General features: G+C 32.4%; 1 protein-coding gene across 1 annotated transcript in view; it reads left to right on the top strand.

Annotated features, from left to right (window-relative positions):
- Positions 1–10,280: 10,280 nt before the first annotated feature.
- LOC148225982 (uncharacterized) overlaps positions 10,281–16,421 on the top strand; it is a 44,800-nt gene continuing 38,659 nt past the window's right edge. Inside the window, exons 1-4 of the mRNA XM_088204575.1 lie at positions 10,281–10,289; positions 10,710–10,964; positions 13,421–13,575; positions 15,344–15,458. Of these exons, the coding sequence (XP_088060701.1) occupies positions 10,281–10,289; positions 10,710–10,964; positions 13,421–13,575; positions 15,344–15,458 (534 nt within the window). The remainder of the gene's footprint in view (positions 10,290–10,709; positions 10,965–13,420; positions 13,576–15,343; positions 15,459–16,421) is intronic.

Raw genomic sequence — 16,421 nt, forward strand, 5'->3', positions numbered from 1 at the left:
GTGTAGGTGCAAATCCAGATTCAAAATGCGTCAAAGGGAGCCATAAGAAAAGTCCAAAAGCTGTGAACGCTGACGAATCGACCATTCCTGGACTTCGGCCACACTTTCACATACAGCAGCAATATTTTCGGCTGAACAGGCGTCACGACGACGCACGTACGAAAAAATGGAATACTTCTTAAGAATTAGATAATTTTGGTTTAATAAAAAAATAATGTAAATACCATTCTTTTAATTGTATTTTGATTTGATTACCAAATGTTTGTTTTATATAACGATCAATATCTATATTGTTAATTTTTTCCACCTTTTATGTTTTCCACAATATAAATATTGTACAATATATTTTCTTTAATATTCCGGTAATTTTTTAGTTCAAAGAAAAATTAAACTTATTGTAATTTAGGGGGTTTGGCCCTAGAGGTGGTTGACCCTAGAGGTGGTCGGACGACTATTTGCGAGACGTTTCCTGACGCAGGTGATGCTGCCATTTGGTAATAAAATAAAAATATTTCATTTGACCTAATATTTAAAAAATAATGACACTAGCGCCTATCAGCTAAATTATATTTTCGTTAGTGGAAATATATATCTACTGGAGAAAATGTATTTGGGCTTCACTAGTGAAAATATAATTTCTGCGAACACATTCACTGTAATGCTTCCTACACACTCTCTGGAAGTAGGCCATGGTTGGGCAAGGACGGAAAATATAATGTGTTAATTCGGGGCTACTTCGGTCGAGCTCGGATCTGCCCGCTCTAATGTCTCGGCGACCTCGACCGTATTCGGTAGACCTTTGGTTCGGTAACTTCCAGAGAGTGTAGAGGAAGCATAACATATAAATAAATAATGATATATAATGTATGTAAATGAATACATCGATTTTTCCATTTTTAATGTTTAATTCAATAAATCAATTTGAATTCGATATTAGCAAAATACAGATCATAATTATGTTAACATGAAAAAGTTTGTATTTGGTTTAGTTTATTTTTAAATATAATTTTGTTTTATTTGTGAATATTTATATAGATAGTTAAATCAATTAAAAGAAAAGTGTTTTGGCCAAGATGCAATCTTGTCTATTTAGCCCAGGTTTTTTATACTTAACTATGAATTTACAAAGCATTTACTATGTTTGATAATTTGCTAATTTTACGATTAATTTATGAAACAAACTTTGCGAACACTCTGCTTATATTTTTTTCAAATCTAGAAAAGGCATTTGTTGATTAGTTTCATTTGTTCTTTCGAATATTCGTTGACAGTAAATCTATGTCTGACGTGATTAGGGTGCATATAGAAAATTATCTTGCTAAAATGTCTTAAACTGACAAAAAAATATTTGCGTTCAACGATGGGAAAGCACTGCTATCAATTGAAAATAACTTATTGCGGGAGATGATATTTGAAGATGTTATACTTGATTTTGCTAATGCAAAGATATCATCTGACTTATTAACTGTTTTTTTATATTTAATTATTATATTACAAAGGTTACTGAATACAATTTTATATTTTAATTTTTTTATTTTTGTTATGTTCAGATTAATCATTTTTATTTAAAATTTAATTTTCAGACTTTCGTAGACCCTTTGTAGTGTCTATTGTGCCTAATGGATAAGACGATTCTGTTTGATTCAGGACGATGAAGTTACTGGCCATTATCTTACCTCCTGATTAGTATTGCCTATATTTTTTCTGGATTTCAGTGGTGGTAAATCTGTGAGTAAATATTTATTTGTGCGTAACCTTATTATTTTAACGCAAATATCATAAGGTAATTTATTTATCAAAGACTTAATTGTGGTATCTTATTTTTATTCCATGATTTGTTGACTTTATGTATTTAATTTTATTAGAAGTTTCTTGATTTTGTCCGAAATTAAATGTTCGATTAGTTTTTAATAGATTTGGGGTAGAGAGAAATATTAAAAAAAATTAAATGTGACATTAAGTAAAAAACTTCCAACCGTTCATATAAACTCGCTGCCCTAAATGTGGGTTAACTTTAATGCTATTGACACTAGTCTAGAATAATACATTTTCCTTAAAGACTAGTTTCAAAATCGATAATTGAACTGCGTACTTCAGTATTTTTTTTATCGTTATTCAGGTTTCATCAACACCTTTGCCACTTTGGCGACGTCACCTAATGACTAGCAACTTATTTTTTTCAGCGTCTATCTACTAGAATTTCCATGCGTCATTTTCGCGGACGAGTGGAGTGTATATACGTGGTATAAATTTGGCGAAGTGAGTCGGGGCGTGCGGTAGGCGGTAGGCGGTCAGTCGGTCCGCCCTTCGAGCGTCCAGTCGCGCCTGGGCGGCCGCATGAGTCGCCGCACCATGCAAGTGCTTCCGCCACCTTCGAGCCCGAGAAGATCGGCCGCCTACCAGCTGACTCCCTTATGGGAGCGGGTGGTCAGGACGCGTCGTCTTCCTGCCGAAGTAGATCTTCCAGAAGCCTTCGACGCCCTCAGAAGAAGACTCAGAGATCCAGAAAGAGAAGTGCGTCAACATGCCTTGCGAGTCCTGGCCGATTTGGTCCCTGTCGTTCCTTCCCTGGACACCAGAATGTCTCTTCTTCTGCCTGAGCTATCACACAATCTTGGACATCCAGCGCCAGCAGTGCGAAGAGGAGCTCTGGACGCCTTAAGGATATACTTAGCCAACAGCGACAATAGAGAATCTATCTTGAGCGAAATCTGCTCCAAGTGTCCAGAGCAACTATCAACTGAAGACATGCGAGAAGACGTCGTCACTGGAATGATCATAGCTCTACCTTCTCTGCTCCTAACTACGATAAGACACTCAGATGAACCAGGACACGTCATATCAGCTGTAATCAAATCACTATCATCAAAACTTTTACAGAAAGATTATAAAGACCTAGCAGCTAGATCTTTGCTTAAAATCGAGCAATCGATAGGCACGGAAGAGTTTGAAAGACACTTAGCAGGCTCAACAACGACCTTCAGATCTTTAACATTATCATCTAAATCTGAATTAGAAGCAGCAATAACAATCGACGTTGAAGATAAAAAACGTATACATTCGGGTAAAGTTATTTTAGAAACAGAATTTGCATTTGATGCAGATCATGCTATAACTATGACTGTCTTAGAAGAAGATCCTGGAGCTCAATTATCAATTGAGAGCGAAGATGATTCTTTTGATTATAGCACTTATAATAAAAGTTTGATGAGAGTACTCACAGATAGTGAACAAGATGAAATAGAAGCTAAAAAGACATCGAGGCGCGTTCGATTCGGAGGTGAAGTAGTCAAGATGAGAACGCCAGACAGTGACGATATTCAAAATGTTGAAAGCGATACAGCTTCTATTGATAAATTAGATGAAAAGAAAAAGCCTAGAAGCATGATACCATTACCTACGTTGCCCAGTAAGAGCGTACCTAAGCCGAGAAGAGTGACAGAAATCGATAAGACTAAATCTAAGTCATTAGATGATCTATCCGAGTATTGTAAAGTGCGTTATAAATCTATACCATCTAAAGAATCTTTTGATGAAGTGGATAAGAAAACCAGCGATGAAGATTCTGTGGATCGCTATCCAATACCTAGAAGTCCTGTTCTATCGCCGCGTCGATTGCTGAAGAAGACTTTGGAGAGTAAAGGATTTCCAGTGGACGATCTGTCTTCAGGACCTTCTGGAAATAGTTCGACAGGCTCGGGTTCTAGCAGTGATAACGCTTACGACGATTTATTCACGGATGGTGTTGGAGTCTTCCAAAACGAGTCTTTCAAAGATCTCTTCAAAGCAGTGAGTATTTCCTTGTATTTGACATATAATAATGTTTTAGGAATGTCACATGTGGAAGCGTTTAAATGTCGCGTGTCTATCACTTTTATCTGTGAGCAACAAGTGGAAGAGTCGCTTGTGACATTAGTTTGTGTTATTATAGATCATTTATAACGTCATGGTGGTATTAGGTGTTTTAAAACACATTTCGTGACTAAAACATTGATTACAATACACGGAATGTTTCTTTGAATAATGAAATGTAAAATTAAGGTGTAGTGTATTGATACTACTACAAAAAGCGACTCATATTGATTATGTTTTTCTTGGAATTTAGCACAAATTTGTATGAAAAAATCGTATCGTTTTCAGAGCATTTTATGCCATGTATTGAGTTTATGTAAATTTTTACTAAAAGGAAATACAAGAAAACACGAAATGGAAATAGTTTTTAAAATATATACGAAACATGCAGTTTTCGTTTTTGGGTTAATTTGTTGAAAAATCCAGTATAGGTTCTTGCCACAAAAATGAATGAACTAAATTTATATATCATAGTTTATTATCATAGTTTATTCTTCTCTATAATGGTGATTTTATTATTTAAAAAAATAAGAATTTTTTTTTTAAATTTTAGATTTACATTTTCATGATTGTTATGTATATTGTATATTTAGAGTTTTGGGTATTACATTATTTTTTATATGAAAATCGATATAAAAAATATTGGAAAATAATATTATTTAGTACTGATGTTCACTAAAAAGTAGAATTATATGCAACATTTAAAATTTCTATTGCTATAGAATCTAGTAATTTTTTTTTGAGCTTATTCAAATTACAATCCAAGTACAACACAACAGACAAAAAACCATGACAATCGTCTCCAGGTTCACATAAACTGAAATCTCATTGTATTTACTTTTTTAGAACTACCCCACTGTTAAACATTTACATGATTGATGAACGGTACTTAATAATATTACACTTAACAAAAAAACTACTGATTTAGATTAAAGGCAACGTTATAGTTAATCAGATAATTTAAGCTCTACGAAAAAATGTTATTTTAGCAATGTAACTGTAAAAATGATATAATCTCTATTAACAAAAAAGGAAAATATATTTTCAGCATCATATTTAATACGGTTCGGCGATTATTGCGCAAACAGAAATTACGCACAGCGAAAATTCCGATTAAAGATGAGCAATATACATGTAAATTGTACATATATTTAAGAATACGTCAATATAAAGATGTCAGTTTGATTTTAATTTAAGAATATCACGTTTTAAAATATTTTGTAATTATATTAGTAATTTACATTTGTATGATACACTTACATTTCATATAATTACACAAATATTTACTTAAAAAATAGAAAAAAATATAAAGCAGTTGAAATCAATGGAAAAATATATTTGACAATCAAACAATCATCTATGTTCAAAATTTTCGCTATGAGGAATTTTTGTTTGCACAATTTAATACGATAGTAAAAATGATTTTGTAAGAATATTTTTTTATAAATTTAATTTATCATTACTTATAAAACGTCATAATTAAAACCACGTAGGCTTCATTTGCGTAGTATTATTGGGAATAATTGGACAGAGCTCCTCAAAGAGGGTAATGTAATACTCCAGAATCTATATTGAAAGTGTTGAAATAAGTGGCTTAAAAATATCAGTTCTACAATCCAAAAATATTTGAGAATATGGCTGCATATGAGAACTGGTAGACATATGTTTTATATACATATAAAAATATGTTTTGTACTTTCTAAGAAGGGTTAAATATACGTGTAAGCAATTTCTGAAAATATTATAGTAATAATTAAACGTTCCTTATATTATATTTATTCATCTAAAATATAATTAAATATGATTGAATTTTTTTTATTAACAAATGTTTGTTTGATTTTCACATAGAAGAATTTGTGCTCATTACTAAATATATTTTCGATCAAAGCTGATTGTTGATTGGAAATTAATACAATGTAAGAGTTCTTACATAATTTCTCAGAGAAAAATCAAGAAAAAACGTAGTATAAATGCTGTTATTCAACCCTTATATAGAAAATGCATAGCATGGGCATTCTGAAGTAATAAATATCAGTTGAGGCATTATAAAGCCAACTAAATAAAAAATAAAGTGTTATGTATGGCCACTGAGTCTTTATGGCTGACCACCCCCACCGCCACTGAATTAAATTTTACATTACAAATTAGTAAATCTTGCTCAAGATTTATTGCGCAGTTTTAATTTAAACCAAATGCATGAAGCTAGTAGAGACGGTCCATTAATTTAAATATCTAATAAGTTTCATTAGATATTTAAATTAATTCAGTTCATAAGTTTGGACGTTAAAAATACGCTTCAACAGTGATGATTTTGCTGGATTCTTATAATACACATGTGAGCAAATTTTTACTTTTATCTGAAATATATATTTTTTTATTTAAACCATTATTTAATTTAGACAAACGTTTTAATACGGAATACCATGTATACCATACCAAATCGCGGGCGATCACAAATAACTTCGCGGTCGACTGGTCGATCGCATTATTATACTGTGCCAAAATTTCGCAGTTTTAAGCGTAATATCGTACACATTGATATTAAAAAAATAGAGAGACATCGTAGAGTCAGAAGAAGTAGCTTTTATTGAGTAAAGGAGTGGCTTTTACATGTTTCTAAGAACTGGAAACGAAGTGGAGTATGTATATCTGTTATTAAAATATATTTTTTGTGCTGTCTATGGATTGTTTTAAAGTTAGATACTTGAGTTTGAAATGGGCAGATAATCTTTAGGAAGCAATTTATTTCTGTCATAACTTTGGATATGTATCAATTTATTTGGGTAAAATCAGTGGTTGAACTACTTTTCTGGCGTTAACATTAAGATAACTGCGAAATAAGGTATCGACTCGGTCAGCAGGATTGCGGTTCCATTATTGTCCAGTTCGCAGGCCAAAGGGGTTAATTGCCGGCGTTATGGTTTGGGGTAGCGTGCGACCCGAAACGAGGTCAAACCTTTACGGGACCCCAGCTTTTCACAACACACACAACCATACTTTCGAGAGGCGTCACTTTCTTGGACAATTGCCGGCATACTTATTATGCCCGACTTCCGAAACGAAACAGAAAATATTAATCCGCTATCGCATGCAGAATTTGAGAACGATCTGATTTTTCATGCCTAGAGCTATAACGTAATGTTTGATTTATGATTGCAGATCGAAATTTTCTAGATCTGGAACGATTCTTATCATATGTTTTGTTATTTAGGGCGACGAAAGGGCAGTGGTACAAGCTTTGGAGAGGCTGACAAGAGACGTCAACACTTCGGCTGCTACTGCTTATGCTACTGAGCCTTATCTGGGCGCTTTGGCTACTCGTCTAGCAGCTCTCGGTGCGAGGGGAAGGACTGGAATAGCTACATCTGGACTTTTGAGGGCTCTGCTGAGAGGTGTGAGACCTACGGCTCTCAAGAATGCTCTACCAAGGATAGCTGGTGCTTTGGCTGTCCAAACTACGAGAGGAGCAAATTTGACAGCTGATCTGGCTCGACGTTTGCAGCCTGAAGAAATCATAGACATTTTGTTAAATACAAGCAGTCCACACTGGAGAAGTTCTAAGGTTTGATTATTTTTTTATCACTATAAAATATATAATTATTTTATATATTTTAAATATTAAAACTGGTCTTTATTAGCAACAAATAATTTATGTTTTAAACAATATGTTCACCCATTGGCGTCGAAAAGTTTTCTGTTCTACACTAATATTAAATGAGTTTCAGTAATGATAACTAAACCAATTTTAAGGGCTCAGTCTTCTTTAGCTGTCTTTTCAAGCTGTCTACATTGAGGAGTATGCTGCCTCGATGTTGACGTGCTGGTTTCAGGATATGATTGTGTATCTTGATTTTGTTGTATATTGATAGTCAATATTCGATAAATATTTTTTCAAGTTCTTTATTTTTATTTTCTGTATGTGCATAAAAATATATAAAGAAATATCTAGTAGTAATTTTTAATTCAATGGTTTATTGTACGGATCATCTTTTGTATATTATATGATTCATTAGTTCGAAGCATTTTAGAAAAGGCTTCGATAAGCTGGGACACTGCAGTATAATTTTTGATACTGGAGAAAATTCGTTGTAGTTATCTTAAGTAGTATATTTACTACTATTGATTTGCCCAACTGAGTTTATTTTGGGAATGCTAGGTAATATTTTTAGAAAGACATTTTAAAACATTTTAAATTAATATCTGGTTTAATTTTTAATACATTATTTTGTGATATATCTACAGAGCCATAACACTGTTGAATGTTCTGTATATTGATGTTTATGAAATTTAATAGTGTAAATAGTGTTTTATTAACAATATGGAAAGGGTCGTTATTTCAGCTTTTTCCAGGGAGAAATCAGTTGTCGTTTTTTAAATAATTTCATTTTGTTAATATTCATAGTATTTCATTGAATGATTTGCATTTTTCTGATCAAATTCAAATGGGTCCTGTTTAGTCTACGTCAAAAGCGATTAAATCATTTCTGTTTTTCTGTAATTGATTATATGACTTTATTAATAGCGTGTATAAATCACGTCGGTCGTCACCACTGTTGAGATTTCGGATCGCAAGCGTTGACAATTGGCCGCCACAACACTATAGTCAGAGCTAGAGTCGGTAGCACTTATTTAAACATACATTGACTTAAACGCTGTCCACATTATTTTTATACATAATAATAAAAGTGTTTGTTTAATCCTTTCACCGCGACTGATATTTTTGCACCATTTCAACATTTGCTAATATTTGTGATAGCACCTATTTATACCGTAAGTAATTTAAATATTATTTCAATAAATTGAAGTATTTTTCAATGTAAAATTATACAAAAAAAAAACATATTAAAAGGCTCAAAGGTTCATGACACTTTAGGTGCCCAATGCATACTAGCGATTTTATCAATGACTTCTATGGTGTCATCCGCGGTCAAAGGGTTAACAGTTCAAGACAATTTTGTTATTACTGTAGTTTATAGATCCATTGTAAATGCACTATATTTATATACTATCATTTGACGTGCTGATATATCATAATTTTGGTATAAATATTTAAGTGAAAAAAAGTCGGCTTCATTTTTGTTTAACCATAATGCTGATCGCTTTCTTTGGCGTAAAGAATTTATTTAACGTCACATGTCGCAATATAATATACACATTCATCATTTAGAATCCACGTCAAAAGCAATAACATCGTGCCGTCGCAGTGGAAACGCTAATATTAAGCATCTCTAAACCGAATTTTGACCAATAGGCTAGTGCGAAAAACAATTATCCCTTCTCAGAAGTCAAAAATCCACGCCAAAAGCAGTATATTCAGTCAATAATATGCAATTTTTATAGCATTTTTAAATGCTTATTATTTAAAATAAATTATTGAATAAAAAAAATATAACGGCAAATAAAGGCCGAAATCACGCAACTGAACATAAAGGTCGCATGAACGAGACTGAGCAATAAGACATGTAATCCTATTTTAAAACTGAGCAATAAAAAGCGATGAATTATTTTGTTTAGTTTTCAAAATTACGGCTAAAACTACCTGCTAAAATATTTCGGTCAGACTAACAGACTAACTTGTAAAGAGTAGCACACCATTTTAAGGGGTGCCCCATTATAAAGGTGCCATATTATAAGATGGGTCACAATTTTTATTTAAAAAAAACTGATATGGTTAATTAACTGAGCAAAAATAAATTCAAAAATTATTTTTGGAAAAAATTTAAAAAAGCATTTTAAAATTTTTATTTTGCTTTTATTTTTAATATAAAACATTTTTACTCTCCTTACTTTTTACTCTAAAATGTTTTTTAACGAAGATACGATTTTTATTTATTTTTGAATAGCCACCATTTTGAAACGAAATGGTAGATATAGCTGGCTAACAAATATATTTAAGATTTATACAAGGTCTATTTCTTAGCAAAAAAAATATGCTGATATAGTAAAAGCAGCGGAAGTTATTGTGTCCTTACTTTTTGTTAAATCCCATATATAAACCTATTATTTTTAGGCAAAATATGTTTTTATAAGAAATTGAGTTAGGCTGAGCTAGGTTATGCCACGATTTATCGTACCCTAACCTAGCCTAACTTAAAAGATTTTTGTTCAAGGGTAAATATACATTTATGTAATTCTCAATTTTATACCTTTAGGTTAGGTGGTACCAGGGCCGTGCAACGGGTGCAAAGTACCCTGGTATTACATATTGAATGATGATGTTAATAACATTTAAATTTTGGAAATTGAATGACAGATTTTCTATTTCCATGTCTTCATTTTCATTATTTCTGACATCATAAGTCTAATTTTATGACTGAAACAAATCTCTACAGAAAAAATTGACAGGCAAACTTGAAAGTGATCCTTCCTTCATATAAAATATCAACTTTCATCCTTCATATAAAAGCAACCTGGTTGGTAAGGATGAGATGGAGAGTGTATTAATTTTATATATGTATTCAGGTCTTCAAAAATTTCTGCAATATTAATTAACTAAATTAACTGATTGCCAATAACACAATTTATAATAATATTAATCATGTTTTTATGCTAGTTAAAATATGATTTATCAGTTACGAATCTGTGCCATAAAGCACTTTACAACCCATGAATATAAATGATTAACACTGTTATTATTCAATTATCTCTGAGCTGTGACTATATCAATAGAATGTGTTAACGTTTGATTGATTTGTCTATCGAAGGACGAAAACTATGTCGCGTGTCGAACAAAGCATGCGATTATGAATAGAAATAATGACTATCATCAAACTAATGCCACTTTCTGTCAAATTTGATCGATTACTCATAGTGTTAAAAGCGTCCTTCTTCAAGTATTTATTTTATTTTAATTACAGTTACGAGCTGGTGCTCTCAGAGTCGTTGCTCATTTGGGCAACATAGCCAAAGCTCCAGGAGGAGTCAATGGTTCTGTCGGCGCAAAAGCAGCAAGAGCTGCTGCTAGCAGTTGCAGACATCCTAGGAGAAGAGTGAGAGCTGCTGCTCTGGACGCTCTAGCTGCTTTGGCTCATTTGGCCACACCGAGATCTGTCTTGGCGGCCCTTCACCACGAAGCTGCCGATAGGAACGACGGAGATCAACTGTATGACGCGGTAAGTGCAATTTTTATCGATTTAGCAAATTTAAGTGGTGCATAGGAATTTGGTTGTAAGTTAGTGGCGCAGTGTTACCATTTCGCCAACCGTAACACGATATTTGCATAATTTAGTGCGAAACCGCAATCAGAAAACTTTATATTGATTATTGTTCAAGTTCCGATTGTAGTAATTTAAATATATACAAATTATAGCTTTTGTATGTATGTATATTTACTTATATACGTATATAATAGGAAAATCGGAAAGTAATAATAATTTTTTTCACATACAAAAAAATTATTAAAAAAAATATATATACAATTTTAATTAGTAAAATAATTTCCATTGTTTTCAATTACTTTTCTCCAACGATCAGGCAGCTTTTCAATCCTTTTCTTATAGAACTCTGCAGGTTTTTCGTTAAAGAATGATTCTATGTGATTTTCGATACTGTCAAATGAATTAAAAATTTTATTTTTAAGGGAATACTCTAAAGATCTGAAAAGATGGTAGTCAGAGGGTGCGATATTGGGGGAATATGGGAGATGCTGTAAAACTTCAAAATCAAACTCCCTGATTTTTTCCTGCGTGATCCGTGCCGCGTGTGGTCTGGCATTGTCGTGCTGCAAAATTCGCCTTTGATTGTTGACCAAAACTGAACGTTTATTCAACAGCTCCGCTTTCATTCTGACTAATTGACCACAGTATACCTCTGCAGTAATTGTTTGACCAGATTTTAATAACTCATAATGGATGACGCCAATCATGTCCCACCAAGCACAAAGAAGGACATTTTTTAAGGTCAATGAGGGTTTAGGGGTAGGTATGGGTACTTCGTTTTTAGAAAGCCATTGATTTTTTTCTTTGGATTGTTGTATAGGATCCACTTCTCATCGCTTGTAACGATCCTTCTCAGAAATTATGCCGTTTCGTGCCTAGACAATAGCGACGAACAGATGGTAATTCGCTGCTCAATCGCCGTTTGTGAAAGTTCGTGCGGTACCCAAATTCCTTGCCTGTGTTTTTTTCCATAGATGGTCTTTAACGGTCGTCCAAGCCAGCCAAGCTCCTCTGACAATTCTTTGATGGTTTATCGGGGATCCGCTTCCACTGCTGATTTTAACACGTCATCGTCTAATTTTGTAGGTCTTCCCGATTTGTGGGCATTTTTCAACCCCTATCACCACTTTTAAATTGTCTAAACCACCTGTGACATTTTTAAAGATGCAATACGTCTCCATAAATTTCACAGATGATCTGAGTGGCTTCTTTTACTTTCTTTCCTTGATCTAACAAAAATAGCATTTAATAACGCAAATGGGTCTCCTCGATTTCTGGCCTTGACCTTTTTTTCTATAGGGTAAAAAAAAACCTTCTGAGTATTAACAAAAGTAGACTAACAGAGCTACAAAATAAGATCAAATCTTACGTGCTAACTCGACGACAGCCAGCAGCAAACTAATTTCAAAATCGTCCCTTTAAAAATTATCATTACTTTCCGCTTTACTAATATTAGATTGTTATTATTAAAACACTTGATGAGCTTTACTTAATATGCTTTAATTTCAGATCAAGTTAATACATTATTGTATATCTAAGTAAAAGATTCTGTTCCATAAAAACTGTTTTCTTATTACTCGATGTAAGAAATACATCCGTAATAAAATTTCGTAAATTCTTGTAGGCTTTTAATATTATTATTACTTTTTTTATTAAATGATGATCTAAAACCTTTTTTGCTTCTTGAGGTATAAATTTAGTATTACACCTTTCCTCACGATTTGTTTTTAATTTTTTAATTTCACTGACAACATCAGTTGTACTTTTGTACTTTCCATATTTAAAATAGACTTGTTAACAAATTTTAGTTGTACTCGCCCAAACCATAAATACATTTCACCACAATCATTTTCAAAGATCTGTTTTATTATCAGTATATAGTGTTCATGTGTAATAAAATATGATCTTAGTCCTTCAAAAATTTCAAACAACAATGGCAAATGAAAAACTCCTAAGATGTCTAGTTTTCTTTAATGGCATCTAAATGCTCAATAAATAATTTAGCAGCTATTTTATGACATTTTTTTTATATTTTTTTTGGTAGTTGTATCTTTTAAATTTATAATATCAAAGAATTCTTCAGTCACATTAATTTTACTATTAAATATAAATTGAGCCAAATTCTTAATACATATGTTGTCTCATCCAAAGCCAGTGAGAAAAATACAAACTTCTTAGAAACCACTAGAAACTAAAGTTGAACAAATTTCATTTTAAATATTATCAATTAGTTTGATGTGAGCAACTTTTTTGAGCAATTTCTTTTACTGCAGCGATAATGCATTCTTTGATGTATTCTATATAGGTATATCTTTTTTTAAAAGCTATGTGGAAATAGCTAATAGCTAGTTGGTATGAAGGTCTGAGGTCTAAATCTGTGTCATGGTTGAGAATTATTAATTTTTTTACAGGTATTCGCAAGGTTGTGCAGGAATGAAGCGGAAACGAGGAGGCCCACAGGTGCTCACAGAGGAGGCCCAAGGGGTGCTGGGGGTCCGGAAACCAGACCGGATCTTGCCTGGGTTATGGCAGGAAGTAACTCGGCGTCGCCTCCTTCCGTACACAAGTAAGTTTGCTATGCTTATTTTAGTGGTATGTTTGGAGGTACGTTTCAATTGCATTCCATTATGAGTATCCAAACATGTTTTTTATAATATCTCAGATAAATATGATATTAATTGTTCACATTCGGTAGTTCGGTATTAGTAAAGCATGTTCAATAAAAAAATCATTATTTACATATGTATACTGAGAGCACAAAAAACAATTATCTCTTCTCAGAAGTTAAAAATCCACGTCAAAAGCAATAAAATCGTGCCGTCGCCGTCGCAGTGGGAACTCCGGTTACCGAGCGTTCCTACTGCGACGGCGCCATCATGATTTTATTGCTTTTGCCGTGAATTTTTGACTTCTGAGAAGTGATAATTCGGTTTGAATATACTTTTACCAATACTTTAATAATATTTGTAAGCACAGCTATCATATTTTTTAAACATAATGCAAATATAACATGTAGTTTATTTGTACTTCATCTTCCGCATATTTTTTCATGAGCGATTAGTTGGCTTAATTTATATTTGTAGCTTGATCTAACAAAAGTTCTATAGCTTTAATTGTTTTTATAACTTTTATTATGTTAGGTTTGGGTTTGAACAGCAAGTGGATGTTTCGCAACTGTCAAATTGAGTTTAATTAATATTTTAGAGTAACATATAATTTTAATAGCGCAGTTAAATTATATTTTCTCTAGTAGAAATATATGTTTATTAGTGACTTCATTAGCAAAAATATAGCTTCATTGAAAAATACATAATATTTATAATAATAATAAGTATATAAATATAATACTTAATACTAGATATGGAAATGTTTATAATAAATTTACTAGATGCCTGCCAGATAAATGATATTTTCACTAGTAAACACATATATCTACCGGCGAAAATGTATTTCGATATTATTTCACTGAATGACATATTTAAAAAAATATTTTAAAGGTAGACTTGAGACTTTTTTTAGATAACCCGAAAATTTTTGGCTTAGAAAAAGGAACGTTATTTCAACTTTTTCTAGGGTGGGGGAAAAAGTTGACAAATCAGTGGTTGTTTTATTAATATTTCGATTTAATTAAGATTCATAGTATTTCATTAAATGATGTGCATTTTTCTGGCCAAATTCAAGGGGCAAATGGCCCCACCTGCCCCTGTATATTGATCTGACTTATTCTATAATTTTGAAGCAAAGTTAAAAAAAATGCTATAACATGAATTATTCCATATTTTAAAAATTGAATAATAATCACCATTTACATGAGGTTATTAATTAATCTTTTTTTGTAAGTGGAAATGGATGGAAAAAATACGTATAATCAAGATTATTATATTAATTTAAATAAAAAAATAATGCATAAATTATTGCGTTTAAGTAAATTTTACAAATGTAAATATTGGTAACCGAATACCTGAAACAGAATAATAATACATCACATAAACGAGTATTCTAATATGCTAATCTGACTTTTTTATTCACCGCTACCTTAACGCGAAGTTTGCATGAAAAATGGCGTTTGTCGGCGTAAGCTCTACGCCGTAACAAAGAACTGTAATTTTCATAGATTATTTACACAGTTATTTCCAGCGTTACCTTCTTTTAAATTAATACAATATTCCATTGCCGCAAAATAATGGATGCACTCACAGGCGTACTTTGTGTGATGGACAGAAACGTGTCGGAAAACCACTCGAGTACCGATTTGGATTTAAAACGCGACGTTTCGTGTCTGGGTGTTTAAAAAGTATACTAGGTTTTCACTGCTTCTGACACGATGGTTTCAGACATGCTAGAAGATTGGAGACAGCGTGGACGAGGTCAGCTCCTGATTTGCCGGCTTTGATCGCTTCTGGAAACGGACCTCATTTTTCGTTTTCTGCATCGAGGAAGAACGATAGGGTAAGTGTATTTTTTATCATATTTATATATAGCGTTGTATATTTTTTAAATTATAATCTAATATGCCATAGTACAGTAGACTCCCCAATAACACGGTTAATTGTGAGTGTGCTATTTGGGTATCCGTTACTTTATGTGCAAAAGGAAGGATATCTCAGGGAGGTAAACTTAAAATGTATTCTTTTATAACAGTAATTTTATCTTCACTGGTTTTCCGAGATGATCCGGGAATTTTCCCGCGACTATCTAGTATACAGTCTAACATTATAATAAGATGTACCATTTACTTTATAATTAAATTTAGAAGCCCCATCTATACCTACATAATATTTTACAAGTGGAGTAGCAAATATTGTATATATTACAATTACAAGTAATCTACATAGTCTATAAATCTTTTGCTTTGATATTAAATTGGCTATTGATGTAACTCACAATGTGCTTTAACACTTTTTAAATTTTCTGATCATTGCTTTTCTGCAAGTTGTAAATATATAATAGGATAGCAACTAGTAAATAAATATATGATATAAACAAAATAATTCACACTATACAAAAGCACGATATCCAAACTCAACCACTCTTTTCTTATCTGGCTTCTATCAGTGACATTATGAATATCAATGGTTAATAAAATATTAATAAAATGACGCAAAAAGCGTTAAAGGCAGTCATATATTCCCATCTTACGGGCCGTAGATTGACGAGTAAGAACAGTTACTAGAAGTGTTCAGCACATTGTGAGTTACATCAATAGGCAATTTAATAACAAAGCAAATGATTTCGAAATGAAACTTTTGCCTTTACTCAATAGTCCCTAAACTTTTTCGACTCTCAACGGTCTTGCTAATCCAAGTTTTTCTGTGCCATATTATAATGGAATTTGCGAAATAGCAAATATTTTGTGAAATTGAAAAGTTAGGTAAAAATTTTTTTTTTTGCAATAGCAGCGCCATTGTTAGG

This window comes from Plectrocnemia conspersa, unplaced genomic scaffold, assembly GCF_051122295.1.
Source record: "Plectrocnemia conspersa isolate PC_06_02 unplaced genomic scaffold, ASM5112229v1 ptg000014l, whole genome shotgun sequence".
NCBI classification, from domain to species: domain Eukaryota; kingdom Metazoa; phylum Arthropoda; class Insecta; order Trichoptera; family Polycentropodidae; genus Plectrocnemia; species Plectrocnemia conspersa.